The following is a 22,730-nucleotide window of genomic DNA, read 5'->3' as shown; positions in this document are numbered from 1 at the left end:
TACACAAAGAAAACTACAAGACACTACTGCAAGAAACCAAAAGAGACCTATGTAAGTGGAAAAACATACCTTGCTCATGGGTAGGAAGACTCAACATTGTAAAAATGTCTATTCTACCAAAAGCGACCTACAGATAGAATGCAATTCCAATCCAAATTCTAACATTTTTAGTGACATGGAGAAACAGATCACCAACTTCATATGGAAGGAAAAGAGGCCCCGGATAAGTAAAGCATCACTGAAAAAGAAGAACAAAGTGGGAGGCCTCACACTACCTGATTTTAGAACATATTATACCACCACAGTAATCAAAACAGCATGGTACTGGCACAAAAACAGGTAGGTAGACGAATGGAAGAGAATTGAGAATCCAGACATAAATCCGTCCACATATGAACAGCTGATATTTGACAAAGGCCCAAAGTCAGTTAATGGGGAAAAGACAGTCTCTTTAACAAATGGTGCTGGCATAACTGGATATCCACCTGCAAAAAAATGAAACAAGAGACATACCTCACACCATGCACAAAAACTAACTCAAAATGGATCAAAGACCTAAATATAAAATCTAAAACAATAAAGATCATGGAAGAAAAAATAGGGACAATGCTAGGAGCCCTAACACATGGCATAACCCGTATACAAAACATTACTAACAATGCACAAACACCAGAAGAGAAACTAGATAACTGAGAAAAGCCAAACCAAACCCAGTGCCTTCAAGTCGATTCTGACTCATAGCGACCCTACAGGACAGAGTATAACTGCCCCATAGAGTTTCCAACGAGTGTCTGGCAGATTTGAACTGCTGACCCTTTGGTTAGCAGCTGTAGCACTTAACCACTATACCACCAGGGTTTCCAACTCTGATAACTCAGATAACTGAGAGCTCCTAAAAATCAAACACCTATGCTCATCCAAAGACTTCACCAAAAGACTAAAAAGATTACCTACAGACTGGGAAAAAGTTTTTAGCCAGGACATTTCCAACCAGCTTCTGATCTCTAAAATCTATGTAATACTGCAAAAACTCAACTAAAAAAAAAAAAAAACCCGTTGCTGTCAAGTCAATTCCGACTCATAGCGACCCTTTGGGACAGATCTCAACTACAAAAAGACAACCCAATTAAAAAATGGGCAAAAGATATGAACAGGCACTTCACTAAAGATAACATTCAGGTAGCTAACAGATACGTGAGGAAATGTTCACGATCATTAGCCATTAGAGAAATGCAAATCGAAACTATAATGAGATTCCATCTCACTCCAATAAGGCTGGCATTAATCCAAAAAAACACAAAATAATAAATGTTGAAGAGGTTGTGGAGAGGGTGGAACACTTACACTGCTGGTGGGAATGTAAAATGGTACAATCACTTTGGAAATCGATTTCGCTCTTCCTTAAAAAGCTAGAAATAGAACTACCACATGATCCAGCAATCCCACTCCTTGGAATATATCCTAGAGAAATAACAGCCTTCACATGAACAGATATATGCACACCCATGTTCATTGCAGCACTGTTTACAATAGCAAAAAGATGGAAGCAAGCAAGGTGCCCATCAACAGAAGAATGGATAAATTATGTTATATTCACACAATGGAATACTACGCATCAATAAAGAACGATGAGGAATCCGTGAAACATTGTATAACATGGAGGAATCTGGAAGGCATTATGCTGAGTGAAATTAGTCAGTTGCAAAAGGACAAATATTGTCTGAGACCACTGTTATAAGAACTGGAGAAATAGTTTAAACTGAGAAGAAAATATTCTTTGATGGTTACAAGGATGGGGAGGGAGGGAGAGGGATATTCACTAATTAGATAGTAGACAAGAACTATTTTAGGTGAAGGGAAAGACAACACACAATACAGGAGAGATGAGCACAACTGGACTAAACCAAAAGCAAAGAAGTTTCTTGAATAAACTGCTTTGAAGGCAAGCGTAGCAGGGGTGGGGATCTGGGGACCATGGTTTCAGGGGACATCTAGGTCAATTGACATAATAAAATCTATTAAGGAAACGTTCTGCATCCCACTTTGGAGAGTGGCTTCTGGGGTCTTAAACGCTAGCAAGTAGCCATCTGAGATGCATCAATTGGTCTCAGCCGACCTAGAGCAAAGGAGAATGAAGAACACCAAAGACACAAGGTAATTATGAGCCCAAGAGACAGAAAGGGCCACATAAATCAGAGACTACATCAGCCTGAGACCAGAAGAACTAGATGGTGCCCGGCTATAACTGATGACTGTCCTGACAGGGAAAAGAACAGAGAACCCCTGAGGCAGCAGGAGAGCAGTGGGATGCAGACCTCAAAATCTTGTAAATAGACCAGACTTAACAGTCTGACTGAGACTAGAAGGACCCTGGAGGTCATGGTCCCCAGACCATCTGTTAGCCCAAGACTGGAACCATTCCCAAAGCCAAGTCTTCAGACGGGGATTGGACTGGCCTATAAGATAGAAAATGATACTGGCGAGGAGCGAGCTTCTTGGCTCAAGTGGACACATGAGACTATGTGAGCAGCTCCTGTCTAGAGGCAAGATAAGAAGGCAGATGGGAACAGAAGCTGGCTGAATGGACACAGGGAATACAGAGTGGAGAGAAGGAGTGTGCTGACTCATTAAGGGGAGAGCAACTAGGAGTACAGAGCAAGGTGTGTATAAATTTTTGTATGACAGATTGACTTGGTTTGTAAGCGTTCGCTTAAAATACAATTTTAAAAAATGTTGCTGATGTAACTTGTATGAACTTCCTACTTCTAAAACCCTTAAAAGTAACCTTCCCCTTAGCCCTTGCTGAGCAGTCCCGGTGGCAGCATCCCTGGCTGTTCCTTTCCTTGTCCAATGAGAAAATGTGCCTTCCCACTCTCCCACCTCAGTCTCTTGTTTATTGACTGAGACTAGTTGCACCGAGCAGAACCTGGGGTTTGCACCTGGCAACATTTTTGAGTTCCATTTCATTTTTGACAACATCCAATTTTCCAAGATTAATACTTTGTACATTCCATATTCTGATTATTAATGGGTGTTTGCAGCTGTTTCTTCTCCTTTTGAGTCATGCCACATCAGCAAATGAAGGTCCCAAAAGCTTGGCTCAGTCCATGTCATTAAGGTTAACTCTACTTTGAGGCGGCAGCTTTTCCCCAGTCATCTTTTGAGGGTCTTCCAATCTGAGGGTATCATCTTCTGGCACTAAATAAGACAATGTTCTGCTGCTATTCGTAAGGTTTTCATTGGCCAATTTTTTCAGAAGTAGATCACCAGGTCATTTTTCCTAGTCTGTCCAAGTCTGGAAGCTCTGCTGAAACCTCTACTGTGGGTGACCCTGCTGATATTTGAAGTATCGGTGGCACAACTTCCAGCATCAAAGCTACATGGAAGCTACCACAGATGAGGATTCCCCCTGCCCCATAAGGATTAGAGCCAAGAAAATCCTATGGGGGACAGTTCTTTTCTGTCACATGGCGTTGCTGTGAGTTGAAATTGATTTGATCGCACCTAACAAGAACAGCATAAGGTTTGTGCTCAGTAAATATTTTAAGAAGGATAAAAGACAAGGATGGAGAAAGGGAGGAAAGAAAGAAAGATAAAGGGAGAGAGAGAGGAAGGTAGAAACTGGGGGAAGAAAGAGAAGAACTTGGTTGAGGCTCTAAGTTGGAGATGTAGTGGAATGGCTCAAATAGGAGACAGGCTCCCATCACTGTTGCAAAAGGAAAGGAAATGGGGAAATTTTTGTGATGTTTCCATGGAAGAAATTAGAGTTTTTTGGGTATTGCCTCAGAGTTGGCTGCAGGAGAAGGCACAGTAGGCAGCTGCGTATACAGTATGATTGGAGGAAGGTCCTGCCCTCACCATGCTATGTCCTTCGGCCTGCATCATCACCTCTGACTCACCAATGAATGAGTGTGGACCTGTTTCCTGGAGGACTCCCTTCTGGTCTCTTTCAGGTTTACCCAGTTGTTTAACACCTTGGTGGGATGAGACTGTGAGTGATGCACGGAGGGTGAGTCCCCAGCAGGGGAGGAAAGGATGCCAGGACAGGTAGACAAAGGAATGTGCTGAAAGGAGAGCAGAAGGGAGAGAGGGAGGAAAGCACCATGTGACTCAGGTTCTCTGGAAAAGATGAGCTTGAACACTGTACTTATAATAAGCCAGGCACTGTCAAAGCACTTTACATGCTGTGCTCTGTTTTTCCATTTGACCGTTCAGAGACACTCTCTATTCTTCTCCACCTTGTGAGTAATTCTGCTTGAGGGGTGTTGGGGTTCAGGAAGGCTTCATAAAGGTCCTGAATTTAGTCCTTGAAGAATGAGTAGGAATTTGCCAAGGAGATGGGTGGCAGTGGTGGTGGCAGTGCAGAGTTGTGGGGTGCTCCATATAGAGAAAACAGCATGTGTAATGAAATGGAGTCATAAAATAACATGGCCATTTGGGGGATTGCCTGTGGTTCTGTATGGCAGGCAAGTAAGGCTCAAAAGGCATGGGGCGGGGGTGTTGAGGGGACAAGGGGGGAAGGTGAGTGACAAGAACTGAGTTGTCAGCAGAGTCTTACATGACAATCCAAGGGCTTGGGCTTGACTCTATATGCAACAGGGAACTACCAGAGGGTTTTTAGCAGAAGCACACAATTACAAAAAAAAAAAAAAAACCCAAAAAACTGTGGCATTGATTCCAACTCATAGCGACCCTATAAGAAAGAACAGAACTGTTCCATAGGGTTCCAAGGAGCCACTGGTTGATTCGAACTGCTGACATTTTTGGTTAGCAGCCATAGCATGCTGTAGCTCTTAACCACTGCACCACCAGGGCACCTATAACCTTGCACTGGCCCAAAATAGCTGCTCAATAAGTTTTTCTTAGATGAAGAGTGAATCAAGTTGGTGTTTTAGAAAGGTCATTAGCAGGAGTTTCGAAGGCAGATTGTAGGAGGTGGTGAGACCCACTGAAAGACTGGCCATCAGATAAGAGATGATGAGGGGCTGGATTTAGATCATGGGAGATGGACTGTGGAAGTATCTGGAGATAAATTGGACAGTTGGACATACTCTGAGCTAAGTTTCAGATCATGGCCCAGGCCAAAACTTTTGAGCAAAGTTAATCAAGATCCACAAGTACATAACAGTTACATTAACCCTGGATTGCTAATACCATGCTAATTTCTAACCCCCACAAATAATGGTACTAGACTCAGTAATGGATGATAAACAACAAAAGCCCTGAGTCTTAACTGCCCATGTCCAATCCTTTTGACTTCATTAGTACCAAGTCCAGCAGACAGTTTGCTTCCTTATTCCATGCATGGAAAACATTAATTCTAAAATACATTTTATTAGTCCCAAACCTGATGTACTCAGACCCTCCCTAGGAAGTGAGAACTTCTTAGCTGCAAATGGATAAACTATCATGGTGTTGGGCTGCTAAGAGAGACACAGAACCAAAGAGTTCTAAAGAATCTAGGAGATGACCTAGTCATATACAGATGGAGAAACAGGCCCAGAGAGGAGAACCGGCTTGTCCATGGTTATAGTTAGTGGAAGAGCAAGGACCAGAACCCAAGCATCTGGCCACCCAATCCAGGACCCTTTCCACACTGCCAAATCACTTCCCCTTAAAAGGACTCATAAAATCCCCACATCTCCGCTGGAAGGGCCTCAAAGTTTATCAGTCCAAGCTCTGTCCTCAGCAGAAATCACCACCAAGGCTCCCCAGCAACAAGAGGACATGCAGCACGCTCCCAACCCCAGTTGTTGATAGAAACTCCTCACAACCTTCTACAGCCTACACAAATTGTTGGAATTGTCCTTGTTTTGAGCCTCAATCATTTCTCCAGAGGCAACAGGCTATTCTTTCCCCCACAAACTCCTCCCCATAAAGTATAAATTATCTCATAGACCTGTTTACCCTCATGATGATCCAATATCATGTAGGTAGTGTCTGTTACAGATGCCACCTGAAAAAAGAAAAAAACTAATAATTTTGAAAAAGGGAGTGTCACGGATTGGATTATGTCTCCCCAAAAACGTGTGTATCAGTTTGGCTGGGCCATGATCCCTGGTATGGTGTGATCTTCCTATATGTTGTAAATCCTGCCTCTATGATGTTAATGAGGGAGGATGGCAGCAGTTGTGTTAGTGAGGCAGGGCTCAGTCTACAAGACTGGATTGAGTCTTAAGGCAATCTCCTGAGATATAAAAAAGAGACCAGAGAGACGGCGCAGAGGGGACCTCATACCACCAAGAAAGCAGTGCCAGGAGCACAGCACGTTGTTTGGGCCCAGGGTCCCTGTGTGGAGAAGCTCCTAAACTGGGGGGAGACTGATGAGAAGGCCGACAGAGAGAGAAAGCCTTTTGCTGCAGCTGACACCCTGAATTTGCACTTTTAGCCCACTTTACCGTGAGGATATAAACTTCTCTTTGTTGAAGCGTCCACTCGTGGTATTTCTGTTATACAGCACTAGATGACTAAGACAGGGAGTGAAGTGTAGCACCACTGCAGAAAACAGTGGAAGTCCAAGGGTCAAGAATGGGAATAACCAAGGTCTTAAGGGTAACTGTAAAAAAAAAAAATTTTTTTTCTTTTTTTAAGGGTAACTGGGCTGAGGAAGACAGAACAAGAAACAAAAAAGGAGAAAAGGAGGAGGAAAAGAAAGGGAAAAGTGAAAAATACAATGGAAAAAAATAGCTGGCTAATATTTATTGGGAATTCCTGGTGGCATGGCGGTCAAGTACTATGGCTGCTAACCAAAAGGTCGGCAATTTGAATCCACCAGGCGCTCCTTGGAAACTCTATGGGGCAGTTCTACTCTGTCCTATAGGGTCTCTATGAGTCAGGATCAGCCGGATGGCAACAGGTTTGGTTTTGGTTTGGTAATATTTATTGAGAAGCCCTGAAGGTGCAATGGTTAAGCGCTCGGCTGCTAACTGAAAAGTCAGTGGTTCAAGCCACCCAGCAGCTGCATGGGAGAAAGATGTGGCGATCTGCTCCTGTAAAGGTCACAGTCTAGGAAACCCGATGGGGCAGTTCTACTCTGTTCTATAGGGGCACTATGAGTCAGAATCGACAGGACAGCAGCCAACAACAACAATACTTACCGAGCACTTAATAAGTAAGAGAAATACTATTGTTATGAACAAAGACGTAAGGTTTAAGTACCTTGCCCAAAATCACAAAGCAGTGACAGTCTGGGATTTGAACCTAGGCAGCCTGACTCCAAAGCTAACCACTTTGCTATACTGCTGAATTTGAAGGGCTGTTGATCCAAGACTGTGCTAGGTTCTCTGCAGAGGTAATATCACAGTTTACGTTCTGATTAGACAGAACTGGGTTCAGATTGTGTGGAAGTCACTTACTTCTCTCACCCTGTTTCATCATCTCTATATTGGAGATAATAACAGCATTTAGTTCATAGAGTGATTGTGAGCATTACATGGGCTAAAACATTTAGCACAGTGCCACTACATATAATGTGGCAGATAAATTGTTTTCATCTTACATAATCCTCACAAATAACCCTATGAGAAAGGTATTATCCCCATCTCACAGATCTGAAAACTGAGACTCTAAGAGGTTACCTGATCTACCAAGTCATATGCCTAACGAGAGGCTGGGAGAACAGGATGGGGGAAGAGTGAGGGTGGAAGGAGGAAAGGAGGAGGCGGCAGGCTCTGAGTGGGACAGAAACAGGAACTGTAAGGAGAAGGAAGAGGACCCTGCTGTGGCGAACGCGTCTCTACAGTTACCTCTGACAGCCTCAGGGGTTTTCAAGACGGCCGCCTCTAATCCGTACAAGGTGGATTTGCTGGCCCAGAGCCCTCCTTTAGTTCAGATTGGGTGTCATTTTAACACATGAGGAAGTTTGGGCTCCCACCAAATCCCGTAAGGAATTATTTATCCTTTATGCTTGATATCGCAGCACAGAACCTCAGACCACATGTATGGTTAATGAAAACTCATTGTATTTCACGTATTCCACCTTAGCATCTCCTTCCTACCTTAAAACCACAGATCAACGTTTTATTACTCACTTCCCCAATGCAAACTATTGTATAGGCAGTAAACAAAAAAGTTATGCTACTCAATTTACAGTGTCCAACCCTTTTCCTGTAAAATTTTATTTACAAATTAACCTGTAATTTAGCCCCAGTGAAATAAAAAGCCTTGCATAATAGTAAATATAAAAATTTAGTGTACGAATTATAATATTTACATGCACTGTTGTTGTTGTTAGGTGCTGTCGAGTCGGTTCCGACTCACAGCGACCCTGTGTACCAAGGAACCAAACACTGCCCAGTGCTACGCCATACTCACAATGGTTGTTATGCTTAAGTCCACTGTTGCGGCCAGTGTGTCAATCCATCTCATTGATAGTCTTCCTCTTTTCTGCTGACCCTCTACTTTACCGAGCATGATGTCCTTTTCCAGGGACTGATCCCTCCTGACAACATGTCCAAAGTATGTAAGATGCAGTCTTGCCATCCTTGCTTATAAGGGACATTCTGGTAGTACTTTTTCCAAGACAGATTTGTTCGTTCTTTTGGCAGTCCATGGTATATTCAATATTCTTCTCCAACACCACAATTCAAAGGCATCAATTCTTCTTTGGTCTTCTTCATTGTCCAGCTCTCGCATGCATATGCTGTGACTGAAAACACCACAGTTTGGGTCAGGTGCACGTTAGTCTTCAAGATGACATCTTTGCTTTTCAGCACTTTAAAGAGGATTTGCCCAACGCAAGGCATCTTTTGATTTCTTGACTGCAGCTTCCATGGGTGTTGATTGTGGATCCAAGTAAATGAAATCCTCAACAACTTCAATCTTTTCTCTGTTTATCATGATGTGGTTTATTGGTCCAGTTGTGAGGATTTTTGTTTTCTTTATGTTGAGGTGTAATCCATACTGAAGGCTGTAGGTCTTTGATCTTTGTTAGTGAGTGCTCCAAGTCCTCTTCACTTTCAGCAAGCAAGGTTGTGTCATCTGCATATTGCAGTTGGTTAATGAGTCTTCCTCCAATCCTGATGCCCCATTCTTCTTCATATACTCCACTTTCTTGGAGTATTTACTCAGCATACAGATTGAATAGGTATGGTGGAAGGATACAACCCTGACTCACACCTTTCCCGACTTTAAACCACACAGTATCCCCTTGTTCTGTCTGAATAACTGCCTCTTGATCTATGTACAGGTTCCTCATGAGCACAATTAAGTGTTCTGGAATTCCCATTCTCTGCAATGTTATCCATAATTTGTTATGATCCACACAGTTGAATGTTTTTGCGTAGTCAATAAAGTACAGGTAAACATCCTTCTGGTATTCTCTGCTTTCAGCCAGGATCCATCTGACATCAGCAATGGTATCCCTGTTCCATGTCATCTTCTAAATCAGCCTGAATTTCTGGTGGTTCACTGCTGATATACTGTTCCAGCCACTTCTAAATGACCTTCAGCAAAATTTTACTTGTGTCTAATATTAATCATATCATTTCAATAATTTCTGCATTTGCTTGGATCACCTTTCTTGGGAATAGGCATAAGTATGGATCTCTTCCAGTCAGTTGGCCAGGTAGCTGTCTTCCAAACTTCTTGCTATAAATGAGTGAGCACTTCTAGGGTTGCATCTGTTTGTTGAAACACCTCAATTGGTATTCCATCAATTCCTGGAGCCTTGTTTTTCTCCAGTGCCTTCAGTGCAGCTTGGACTTCTTCCTTCAGTTCCATCAGTTCCTGATCATATGCTACCTCCTGAAATGTTTGAACGTTGACCACTTCTTTTTGGTATAATGACTCTGTGTATTCCTTCCACCTTCTTTTGATGCTTCCTGCATCATTTAATATTTTCCCTATAGAATCCTTCACTATTGCAACTCGAGGCTTAAATTTTTTCTTCAGTTCTTTCAGCTTGAGAAATGCTGAGTGTGTTCTTCTCTTTCAGTTTTCTATCTCCAGCTCTTTGCACATGTCATTGTAATACTTTACTTTGTCTTCTCGAGCCACCCTTTGAAATCTTCTGTTCAGTTCTTTTATTTTATCGTTTCTTCTTTTTGCTTTAGCTGCTCGATGTTCAAGAACAAGTTTCAGGGTCTCTTCTGACATTCATTTTGGTCTTTGTTTCCTGTCTCTTTAATCATCTCTTGCTTTCTTCTTGTGTGATATCCTTGATGTCATTCCACAACTTGTCTGGTCTTTGGTCATTAGCGTTCAACATTCAAATCTATTCTTGAGATGCTCTCTATATTCAGGTGGGATAGACTCAAAGTCACACTTTGGCTCTCGTGGACTTGTTCTAGTTTTCTTCAGTTTCAACTTAGACTTGCCTATGAGCAATCGATGATCTGTTCCACAATCGGCCCCTGGCCTTGTTCTGACTGATGATATTGAGCTTTTTCATTGTCTCTTTCCACAGGGTTGTTTTTTCCACAGCTGTAGTCAATTTGATTCCTGTGTATTCCATCTGGTGAGGTCCATGTGTATAGTCGCCGTTTACGTTGGTGAAAAAAGGTATTTGCAATGAAGTCATTGGTCTTGCAAAATTCTGTCATGTGATCTCTGGCATCATTTCTATCACCAAGGCCATATTTTGCAACTACTGATCCTTCTTCGTTTTCAGCTTTCGCATCCCATCACCAGTAATTATCAATGCATCCTGATTGCATGTTTTATCAATTTCAGACTGCAGAAGCTGGGAAAACTCTTCCTTTTGTTCATCTTTGGCCTTAGTAGTTGGTGTGTAAATTTGAATAATAGTCATATTAACTGATCTTCCTTGTAGGCATACTGATATTATCCTATCACTGACAGCATTGTACTTCAAGATAGATCACGAAATGTTCTTTTTGATGACAAATGCAACGCCATTACTCTTCAAGTTGTCATTCCCAGCATAGTTGACCATGTGATTGTCTGATTCAAAATGACGAATACCAGCCCATTTCAGCTCACTAATGCCTAGGATATCGATGTTTATGCGTTCCATTTCATTTTTGATGATTTCCAATTTCCTTAAATTCATACTTCATACATTCCAGGTTCCAATTATTAATGGATGTTTGCAGCTGTTTTTCTCATTTTTAGTCATGCCACATCAGCAAATGAAGGTCCCGAAAGCTTGACTCCAACCATGTCATTAAGGTGGACTCCACTTTGAGAAGGCAGCTCTTCCCCAGTTGTCTCTTAAGTGCCTTCCAAAAGGGGGGCTATTTCACTGCTATTTATTTATAAGGTTTTCACGGGCTAATTGTTTTCAGAAGTAGACTGCTGGGTCCTTCTTCCTAGGCTGTCTTAGTCTGGAAGCTCAGCTGAAACCTGTCCATCATGTGCTGGTATCTGAGTACCGGGGGCATAGCTTCCAACATTACAGCAACACACAAGCCCCCACCATATGACAAACTGACAGACACGTGGGGGATTTACATGCACTAATATACGTGTATTAGTTTCTTATTGCTGCTGTAAAAAATGACTGCGAACTTAATGACGTAAAACAAGTCAAACTTATTATCTTACAACTCTGGAGTTCAGAAGTCCAAAATGGGTCTTCTGGGCTAAAATCAAGATGTCAGCAGAGCTGTGTTTCTTCTGGAAGCTCTAGAGGAGAATTTGTTTCCTTGTCTTTTCCAGTCCCTCGAGGCCCCTGCATTCCTTGGCTCAGGGTCCCTTCCTGCATCTTCAAAGCCGTCAGCGTAGCACCTTCAAGTCTCTGACCATGACCCCTGCCTCTCTTCACATCTCTCTGACTCTGATACTCCTGCCTAATTCTCAGAAGGACCTTTATGATTGCATTAGACCCAGAGAATGTTTATAGACTCTGGAGATTAGGAACATGGACATCTTGGGGGGGGGGGCAACTCCGTCCACCACAAAATGTGACATACTTTTTCAGTTCACTAACTTTGAATAGAAACTTCAGACCCAGTAGCTTTATCAATAAATATTGCCTCATCACTATCATCTTCCAGAGATCTAAAACCTGATGGAAGAGCCCTGGGTGTGTGACACGGAGGGTCATACTTGTTCCAGGCTTTAAAAAGTCCTGATACACTTTGCCCAATATTGTCCTTGACCTTTTCATCATTAGAAAGAAAAATTAGGTTCAATCCTTCTAAATTTTTGTGAGTATTCAAATCTGTATTTTAATAAAAGGCAGTGGTTTTGAGCCCTTTTATATTGCTTTGTTGTTGTGCCTTTAAGTCGATTCTGGTTCACAGCAACACTATTTAAAAAAAAAAAAAAAACCTTTGCTGTCAAGTGGATTCTGGCTCATGGCGGCCCTATAGAAACCCATTTTACTTTATACTTCAAAAGAAATAAAATAGCCAAGGGTTTCCATGACCAGCTCAGGTGGCTGCATCTGTACCAGTTTTTGAGCACAACAATCTTCTTAATAGATCAAAGGATCTCCTGGCTGCCTGGCTCTACGGTGGTCTGTTTATCAAGGGTTGTAAGCCTCAGAAATCAAACCTTCAGACTCTCAGTCTGGCTATCCAGGAGCATACTGGTTCCTGGGCTTAAGGGTGAAATTGAAGTTCAAACAAAGCATGAAGGATTTATGTTCTCAATCTATGGAAAAGGAAGACTAGACGTGGCATTTGATTTTGTCTGTTGAGAGGGACTAGGAGTGCATACCCACTAGTATTAGTCTTTACCTGTGCCCAACAGGGCAATAATGCCTCCCTAAGGGATTTTTCTTTAAGGGATACTTGAAACCTTTCAGGGCATCTCAACAATGGACCAGGGGAGGGGTCAGCTACAGGCATTTGTGTGGAACTCCCCCCCACAACCTTCCCCCGCCCCACCCTGTGCTTGGGGCTGTTTTGCATTCTGATGAATTGTCTCACCCAAATGCCAATAGCACCCCTGCTGAAGTCCTGTCTCCTCATCCCATTGACCTCAATCACCTCTGCTCCTCATTCCCAGAAAGACCTACTTTTTTCAGCATAACCTCAAAGATAGGTAAACCAGTTTTCCTTCTCCAGTAAAAGCAATTAATAAGCCAAACCATACCATGTGGGAGCTTAGGGGAAACACTACCAGTTCGCAAAAATTGGCATTTGTCTACAAGGCGGCATTAAAACCAAGACAGACCCTAAATCCCAAAAAGATTGTTATTCCTCTCCGCATGTAACTCGAAATAACAATGGTACTAAACTATAACTAAGGTAGAAAGTTCAAAGATGTTCTGATTTTCCACCTGATGACTACGTCTATGCTTTTTTAATAAATATCAAATGCTTTAAAAATGTTTTCTTTCTTTTAGTGCTCCACGCTGGCAGTGCTCAGTGTTTTGTTTATCTATTGCTGTTTGTTGGATGAAAATGAAAAAGAACACTTCATTTTTAATTTACTGATGAATTGTTAAAGGTCCAGGATGGAGGGAGAGCATGCTGTTTACTGTCCTAGGTCTCCTGTGGGTTCCAGTTCTGGCTCCATCACTTTCTAGCAATATGACTTAGGGCAAGGTGCTTAAAAACTGTTTGTAAAATAATGAAGCAGACCTAAAGGTTTGTAAGCATTAAATAAGAACACATGAGCCTGGTACATAGTCGCTGTGTAGTGCAGTTAACATGCTCATCTGCTAACTTAAAGGTTGGATGTTTTTGAGTTCACGAGCAATGCCTCAGAACAAAGGCCTGGGGATCTACTTCCAAAAAATCAGCCATTGAAAACTTTGTGGAGCACAGTTCTACTCTGACACCCATGGAGTCACCTGAGTCATTTGATGGCAACTGATCACTGCTTAAAATTTTAACTCAAAGTATTATTGCTCTGTCTTCTTGCACTCCTGCCATTCCTCAATATTCAAACACCCTTGAATGCCTACCCTGTGCTAGATCCTGAGAAAATAAAGATGAACAAAACACAGTGTTGACCTCATATACTTCTAAAGAAACAAACGCAACAAAGTATCATAAGCTACTTTTTAAAAGGCTATAATAGGTTAAGGAGTCCCAGTGGTGCAGTGGTTAAAGTGCTCGGATGCTAACTGAAAGGTCAGTGGTTTCAACCCACCAGCCACTCCACGGGAGGAGAAAGATGTGGCAGTCTGCTTCCGTAAAGACTTACAGTCTTGAGAACCCTATGGAGCAGTTCTACCCTGTCCTGTAGGGTCGCCATGAGTAAGAATCGACTGGACAGCAATGGGTTTTTATAATAGGCTATAGCCGGGCAGGAAACACTGGTGGTGCAGTGGTTAAGAGCTACAGCTGGTAACCAAAAGGTTGGCAGTTTGAATCCACCAGGCAACCCTTGGAAATTCTATGGGGCAGTTCTACTCTGTCCTGTAGGGTTGCTATGAGTCAGAATCAACCCGACGGCAACTGGTTTGCGTGTTTTTTGGACAGTGGGGCGAAAATGGTCAATACAGAAAGCTCGTAAGTATCTGTGAAATGTCTTTAAAAACAATGTCGTCACTTGACTTTCTTTAGGATAGTCTCATCCTGTTCTGTAATACGTAGTACATGATATTACATTTTAGGGAATGCTGGCAACTACTTTTTTGAAAGACCATATCACCTGGGAAGCTAATAAATACCAAAAGCAGGTTAACTAATCTGTCGCTACATAAACTAATCTGTAAGTTTAATGTTTATAGCTAAAAAATTTCACAGCCATTGGGTATCTCACATTGTTGAGCCTTCGTAGTAATTTTCCTTTTAAAACCTTAAGTCCAACCCTTTTCTATATAATCCAGCATAACAGGGAGGCCGTATGCACAAAACAATGAAGTAGATATTAAAATTAGTTTATTTTTCTACTTTTAATAAATGAGAAGAAACACAGTAGTCTGTCTCATATAGAACATTTATAATACATAACAATCCATAAAGCCTCATGGTGAGGTAGGAACAGCTTTGGAAAATAACACAGTCATAAAACATACAAAAAGTTAGGTAAAACGTGGCAGCACTAAAGACCTTTTATCTGCATCTGCATCGAATGAGATGATAACTGCATTTAAACTGCACATCTGGCCCAAACAACAGGCAACAGCAGACACAAGAACACCACCACATGAAAACTTCATAAAGCATCACAGCATACACTGACCTCCTTCATTGTGCTGTTTCAAGGCAGAACCATGGCCATTTGTCTTTTTGTAACCACGGGTTAATTGTATGTTACATACATTCCCTTCAGCTTTTTTTTGCCAAAGACACTGGACCATAAAATTTTTGGTTTAAAACTTTAAACTGAATGACATACAAAAGGCTCTTGTGCCAGTGAAAATGTTGGCTGAATATTCCAGAGCTTGTTAGTAAAACAAAATAGCATCGCCACGTAGTTATCGGCAGAGCTACATCAAAACGGCGCTATTACACTTCCTGCTTCAGAGATGGTCAAACACTGTATTGGAAAGTTTCAATTAAAAAACAAACAAATAAAAAAACCCTCCACCTTCCCTGGAGTTTTAACACTGTTTCATGACTTAACTGACACTTAATATTAAAATAAATATTTTTATATTGTAGAATTACTCTCCATATTTGTGTGTGTGAACATCTTAAGACAGCAGGTAAATGACATCATTCAAATGATATCTGTTTATAAAATAGTAAAAATCTTCAACTCAGTACCAGTTAACCTACTAAATATTTCACATTAGATTCCATAGGTCATTTCCCTCAAAACTTTTTAAAAATCAAAATCAACTGAGAATGTTAACAAGGAAAAAACATGTTAACATAGGTCTCTTTTTCTATCTACAGTGATTTTCCAAGGTGCACTAGATAGAAATTTTTCCTACTCCAATTACATACCTTAGATATTCAACATACTGTTTTCCAAAGCATTAAAATACATACAGCAACGTTTTTGAGTTTTGGTTTTTGTTTATTAGATTCTAGTCCATAGTTTTTTTACAATGCAGATACCCTCAAAAAAAATTAATAATAATCAGCTAAAATTTTTTTTTTTTTTAAAAGGTAACAAAAGAGAATTAAATCTCTCACCACTAAGGCTGCATTTGGCTTGGAAAAATTTCGGAGTTGGTTTTAATTCAGGCACACGAAGCGCCACCTTCTCACTAAACTCAGACAACAGACCAGTCTCCAAATACACTGATCTTGCTCAAATATGAAAGAGCCAGCAGGAGAGATGCAGCCCTTATAACTGACGCAGTGTTACAAAACAGCATGTTTAAATATTGGGTTAAGTCTATTAATCACCCACGGTATTTCTCTCATTTTCTTTCGGAAAGGAATAAGCTATTTTGAAAAACACTTAAATTCCACAATATTTAAGTATAAAAGCATGTTTTAAAAGTAATGCTAGCATAGCTAAAAATGGGTTAGAAAAGTGCATCATAAAGAAATAAATAAGTCTGTTAAAACTCAAAAGGTGAGGTCAGTGCCCGCTGATTTTTATTACAACAAAGTCCTTTGAAAAAAAGAGAATCCCATGGTACCACTTGGTTACATATATATAAGCTACTTAAAAAAAATTATGAAAACTAAAATAACCAAGACCTAAAGGCTGTTACCTTCAAAGCACTTAAACAAGAACATAGCCCTTGTCCTGTCCTTACAATCATTTAAAAAGTCCTCCTTCAGCTGATGTCTTATACTTTGGTGTTATACCACCTGTAAGAAATAGATTCTAATAGAGCATTTATAAAGAAAATCCCATTTGAATGTATTTTACCAGTTATACTATTGTATCATTACTGAAATGTTTTTATAGTATCAACTGTTGAGATATTAACAAAATGTTCTGTGAAGTGTTACATCAGGAATGTACATGATACAGTACAATTGGAAGCTCCCTCTCGCTTATTCACCCACATAATGAGATCCCCAGTTTCATGTTTAAAAAAAAAAAAAAACCTCAAACACTTCTGCAAAATTCAAGCTAACTACCAGTTTAGGAACTGAATTACACACTATCAGGTGAGAATATTAAAAGATCAAAATGTATTGCATATTGGCAGGTTAGGGTTTGGGCCCGTTAGAGTAAATATGAACTTATTCCTAAAATTACCTCAAGTCTGTTCTTAAAGAGGCCCATTGCCAGCAATAGGCTTATACTAGAAAAAAAGAAGAAAAAAACCCATTTACCACAAAGATCATCCCTTTAAAAAGTAACTGTCAAATTCCCAATTTTCTTCTTAACACCCATTAAACAATGAATTATTTTAGATCCCAAAAGGCTGCCATCCCAAAAGTAGTCAGCTATAAAAGTGACTTAAGTAGTCAGGACATCTTGTTGCTATAAAAATAGAGCTATACATGATAACTGATACTAATTTTCATCCTTTTGAGGACAAAAAATCTACAGTTTCTTCACAAAGCATGACACCTTCTCTATCAAGAAAAATATAACTTAAATATCATAAAATAATATTTCTGTATGGGTTTAAAATCCATAGCAAAATGGAACAGCCAAGAACCATTTCCTGTGGCAATACGGCAGCATCTTTGCAAAATAAGCCTCTGTTAGAAGATCTGGGCCATGTCAAGACAGGATGACCAACGGAATCTAACCTTCATTATTAATTCACTTTCTAAGAATCTCATATTCAAATTGCAATAACTTTTAGACTTTTTTCCCTCCCAGATCAGTGGCTCTTGGCAAGCACAAGGATTGTTAGCTGTGCTCGACAAGCTCCATTTAAATCCACTCACAATCGGTCACCATGAAATGACTTTAACTCCAAAAACACCGCATTATTTTCAAGTACTGAAAATTTAAAAGATCTTGTTTACAGCTTACGTTTAACATGTTATTAAATTTAACATCCTTAAAAATATTGTATGTACTTTGTGAGTAAACTTTCATCTCACTGTTTCTAATACCAGTCTTTCAAAGAAAGTAATGCTGGTGAACATGTATCTGTTTTAGACTAACTTTGGTAAAACAAAACATAAGTTGAAGTTCTCAAAATAATTTAGAAATGTCTTCTGCATGTTAACACACAATTAGTTTGGTAAACTTTCTTCCCTGCTCTTATGCCCCATATATCCCATTACACATGTAAACTATAGTTCACTATTTAATTATCTCACTGTTTAGAGTAATACTCAGAAATACAGAACACAGGATAGTAACTGACGGTTAGTATTATAAATACTCCATGTAAATTAAAAAAAAGGAACTTCTCTTACTAAATATCCATGAGTCAGTCTTAAAATATGCTGCTATTATGTGATACAATGAACTCAAAGGGAAAGCGAATATTGTTTAAAATATTGACGGAAACCAACTTGATGACTTCAAGTTCTAGCAATTATAATTCTAAATAAACAAAAGTACAACACTGGTGGAAAAAAAAGGCAGAGAAATTCCGGTAACAATTTTATTTATCCCCCTAATTAATTTTTACCACGGGAAAACTGAAATCAAATGCCATTATGTTATATGAGGTTTATACTTAAACAAAAGTGTAACACGGCGTTAAAACTGGCTTTCCAAAACTGGGACAGCACAGCTGAACTCTGCACTAATAATCACAAAGTTGTAATATAGAACTCTGCTACGGAGTCCCATTATGTTCTTACAAAAACAGAATTAACTGTGTGACCAGAACAAGGACTTCAGTTACACTACTTGGCAAACAGAATTTCAGGGGAGGTTTTTCTTCTTACAGCTTAAAAGCAGCAGTCAAACATCCCATCTTTTCAAGACTTACAAAGATGACTCAGGTTGCTTGCTTGGCATTTTTTTAATCTCTATCACAACGGCAGGAATGCTTTCAACTTTAGTCCTCCTGGGCTTCTTCTCTAGGTTGTCACTAAGTTCTAAACAAGAAATGCTAACTGTTGGGGCTTTTTCTGCATCCTTTCCAGAAAGGACCTGTGGTTGTGCCCCACAACACTGCTTCAAAGCACACTGAGTTCTACAAGCAAGCTCACAGGGGACCACGCTTGACTTAGCGCCTACACTAGCAAATTCAGGCTGAATGGTGGTAGCGTGAATTCCGTGATTATGGAAAACGTCTTTAATGATTTTAGCCACCTGCATGTATGATGTCGGATCTTCACATTTTATGTGAGCAGTGGCAATGATTCTGCTTCCAGCAAGCTGCCACACATGTAATTCATGAACTTCCTCAACTCCGTCAACATTTCGAAGTTCCTTTATCAAATGTTTGATATCAATTTGTTTAGGAACAGTTTGTAGAAGGATAAGAGCAGATTCCTTAAGCAATGGATAAGTTGTGTAAAGAAGTATACAGACCATTACAACACAAAGAGTTGGGTCTAAATACAGCACCCAGCAAGGACCAGCCTCATAAACTGGTACCTCAGTACTATTAATTACTTCTATAAATGCCTTGCAGGGGTCAGGGGTACATGAGTTCACACAGAACTCCCCTTCAGGACAACCTTTCCAAGAAAAATAAAAGACCAGGGCATTTACTACTACAATCACTGAACCCAAGGCATCTCCAAAGACATGCAGAAAAACTCCACGCATGTTAAGTTGTCCAGACTTATCGTCTTCTTCCAATTCCGTGTGGTCGGCTTCTTTGATAAGATTTCCATTCACTTGTACTTCCACTGCATCATTTCTGGATTTTTCTGAATCTACAAAGAAATAAAATGCTGTATCAAATACATTCAACGTGTTTACATAAAACTTCATCCATGTCTGATTCCACTTAAGTGGTAAAGGAGGTGAAAAACGCCTGCCTCCTTTGAAATGAAAAAGTTTTCATAAAGTAAAATTTTAAAGTTGCTCAGGACAACTTAGTATAAATGGAACACTGGGGACAAGCCAGGGCATAATGGCTAGAGCTAAATTATTAAGATGATGCTGGTTCCCCACTCTCCTAACCACCCTCCTCCAGGAAAAAAAAAAAAAAAGTCTATCTTTTTGATGGGGGTGCGGTCCTGTAAACATTCTGCTGGACTTTTTGGCATCTACAAAAAGGAAAACAAATTTGAATGCTAAAGGTAAATGCAGCTATGGATGAGTCGACTAGAACAAAATGCCTGATTCAACACTAGGCTCCGATCGTAGTCACTAACATCAATCACTTGGGATTAAAATCAAGTTTAAATTTTAAACTTTTATCATGACTATAAAAGACAATCTCTTTTGGGGGAGGGACTTCAGAAACTGACAAGTCAGCAATATGAATCTATCCACAATCACTTTTTTTTTCAGGGAAGGCTGGGACCAGCGGATCACTACATTCCTTTCTTGCTCTTGAATCTTTGAAAAGAATTACACACACCAGAGCAGCTTCATTTTTTGGAGTGGGGGTGAGAGGAAATCCAATTATTACACCTTTTCAATGTCCAATTTGCATTTATTAACATGATTTATCCTGTATCTTGAAAAAAAGGAAAACTGCCTGTGAAGTATGATACAACCAGGCAAATAAATATAAATGGAAAAAATTGGAAGAAAGTACACCAAATTGTTAAGAGGCACTGAGCTTGAGTGACTGGGCATTGGTTGATTTCTTTTTCCATCTGCTTTCCTTCAACATTTCTGTATTTTCCAAATTTCCGACAGCACTTATTTTTAGAATGAAAAAGCATCTATTAAAACTATGACATGAATAAATTACTCCCACTTTCAGTATGTAAGAAGTGCTAAGTGAAGTCAGTGTTAAACAGGTGCTACGCCTATGATTTTCAGGAGTAAGGATCAATTAGCCGAAACATTACATTGCTGTTCATAAAGGAAACTTAACCAGGGTTTTGAGCTCGGGCAAACTAGTGGCTAGGTTTGCTCTGAAGGCAGTATTACGAAACATGTCTCACAGGCAGAAGAACTCCTTGGCAGTGCAAGGCTTCCCACACTCAATAACTAAGGACGTATTGGGGATTTTCTCCCTCTCCCCAAGGGAGCCAGGAAATTTACTTAGGAATCATTTCTGACCCCGTGAAAACCAAAACAAGACAGTGCCTTCAAAACGCCTGTAGAAGCAACCAAGCCCAGCTGCGGGACCCTTTGCCCACGCTCAGACCCGCCGTGCACACCCAGGGTCCAGGTGCCCACTCGCCGACCCCGGTCCAGGCGCCCACCCACCGTGCACGCCCAGGGTCCAGGCGCCCACCCGCCGTGCACGCCCAGGGTCCAGGCGCCCACCCGCCGTGCACGCCCAGGGTCCAGGCGCCCACCCGCCGTGCACGCCCAGGGTCCAGGCGCCCCCCCGCCGTGCACGGCCGTGCACGCCCAGGGTCCAGGCGCCCCCCCGCCGTGCACAACCACGGCCCAGGCGCCCACCCACCGTGGACACCCCGGTCCAGGAACCCACCCGCCGTGCACACCCAGGGCCCAGGCGCCCACTCGCCGACCCCGGTCCAGGCGCCCACCCGCCGTGCACGCCCACGGTCCAGGCGCCCACCCGCCGTGCACCAGGGCCCAGACGCCCCCCCGCCGTGCACACCCAGGGTCCAGGCGCCCACCCGCCGTGCACATCCTGCTCCAGACGCCCCCCCGCCGTGCACACCCAGAGTCCAAGCGCCCACCGGTCGTGCACGCCCAGGGTCCAGGCGCCCACCCGCCGTGCACATCCCGCTCCAGACGCCCCCCCGCCGTGCACACCCAGAGTCCAGGCGGCCACCCGCCGTGCACGCCCAGGGTCCCGGCGCCCCCCCGCCGTGCACACCCAGGGTCCCGGCGCCCACCCGCCGTGCACACCCAGAGTCCAGGGGCCCACCTGCCGTGCACGCCCAGGGTCCCGGCGCCCACCCGCCGTGCACACCCAGAGTCCAGGCGCCCACCTGCCGTGCACGCCCAGGGTCCAGGCGCCCATCCGCCGTGCACACCCAGCTCCAGACGCCCCCTCACCGTGCACACCCAGGGTCCCGGCGCCCACCCGCCGTGCACACCCGGCTCCAGGCGCGGAGGACGGTACCGCCTCGCTCGGCCGCCAGGGGGCGCAGGAGCACGCGCGGCCCCCGTGCGCCCCACCAACCACCTGCGGCGGCGCGCGCCTCACCTGCGCGGTCCAGGTTCACCCCGTTGGAGTTGCTGCTGTTGGACACCAGCGTGTTGGTCTCCTCCTGGTCCGACCCCTGCCGGCCCGGGCCCGCGTCGCCGTCGCTGCCCGCCGGGCGGCTGCCCTTGCCGCGGCCGCCGTGCGAGTGCCCGTGGCCCCCGTCCTGGCCGAAGCCGCTGTGGTGGTGGAAGAGGCAGAGCCCCAGCCCGTTGACCAGCAGCCCGGCCACGCCGACGCCGAGCACCACGAGCGGCTGCTGCATCTCGTGCGGCTCGACGAAGCGCTCGATGGCCTCGAGCAGGATGGCGAAGCAGAGGCCGGTCAGGAAGATGGCGTTCACCAGGGCCCCCATCACCTCGGCCCGGATCCAGCCGAACGTGTTCTTCTGGGTGGCCTGGGTCCGCCGGGCGAAGCGCTCGGCCACCAGCGCCACCACCAGCGCCAGCACGTCCGACAGCATGTGGAAGGAGTCGGAGAGCATGGCCAGCGACGCGGTCACCCGGCTCACCACCACCTCCAGCACCATGAACATGAAGGTCAGCGCCAGCATGCACAGCAGCCGGCCCCGGTTCCGGCCCCAGCACCCCATGGCTGCGCCGCGGGCGGGCCCCGCCGGGCGGCGGTGGCGCGGGCCGGAGCGAGGCGGCGGCCGGACGGGGGCGCGCCGGGGTCGGGCGTCCGAGGCGGCGGCGGGCCCGGGAGCCGGCGCCGAGGCCCCTCAGCCGGCTCAGCCCCGCTCAGCCCGCTCAGCCCGGCAGCGCGCACGCCCGCGGCGGGGCGGCAGGGGCAGAGGCGGCGGCGGGGAGCTGGGGCCCCCGGGGCCGGGGGCCGGGGAGCC

The 22,730-nt window shown here is 43.3% G+C and overlaps 1 protein-coding gene across 1 annotated transcript; it reads right to left on the bottom strand.

Moving 5' to 3' along the window:
• Window positions 1-18,275: 18,275 nt before the first annotated feature.
• Window positions 18,276-22,509, bottom strand: SLC30A1 (solute carrier family 30 member 1). The gene is made up of 2 exons (XM_064276946.1): window positions 21,893-22,509; window positions 18,276-19,520 (listed from the first exon to the last, which is right to left on the bottom strand). Exons 1-2 carry the CDS (start codon window positions 22,479-22,481, stop codon window positions 18,619-18,621), a joined length of 1,491 nt encoding a protein of 496 aa, XP_064133016.1. The 5' UTR covers window positions 22,482-22,509; the 3' UTR covers window positions 18,276-18,618.
• Window positions 22,510-22,730: the final 221 nt, after the last annotated feature.

The sequence above is a fragment of the Loxodonta africana genome, chromosome 25 (genome assembly GCF_030014295.1).
Source record: "Loxodonta africana isolate mLoxAfr1 chromosome 25, mLoxAfr1.hap2, whole genome shotgun sequence".
NCBI lineage: Eukaryota > Metazoa > Chordata > Mammalia > Proboscidea > Elephantidae > Loxodonta > Loxodonta africana.
The sequence above is the reverse complement of the archived record's forward strand: the minus strand, read 5'-3'. Positions and strand labels throughout refer to the sequence as shown.

Excerpts from the sequence above, each read along its gene's own strand:
- SLC30A1 (XM_064276946.1), bottom strand. The coding sequence starts at position 22,481 with ATGGGGTGCTGGGGCCGGAACCGGGGCCGGCTGCTGTGCATGCTGGCG. Across the intron at positions 19,521-21,892 it reads GGTGAACCTGGACCGCGCAG|ATTCAGAAAAATCCAGAAAT; the intron begins GTGAGGCGCGCG and ends ATTTCTTTGTAG.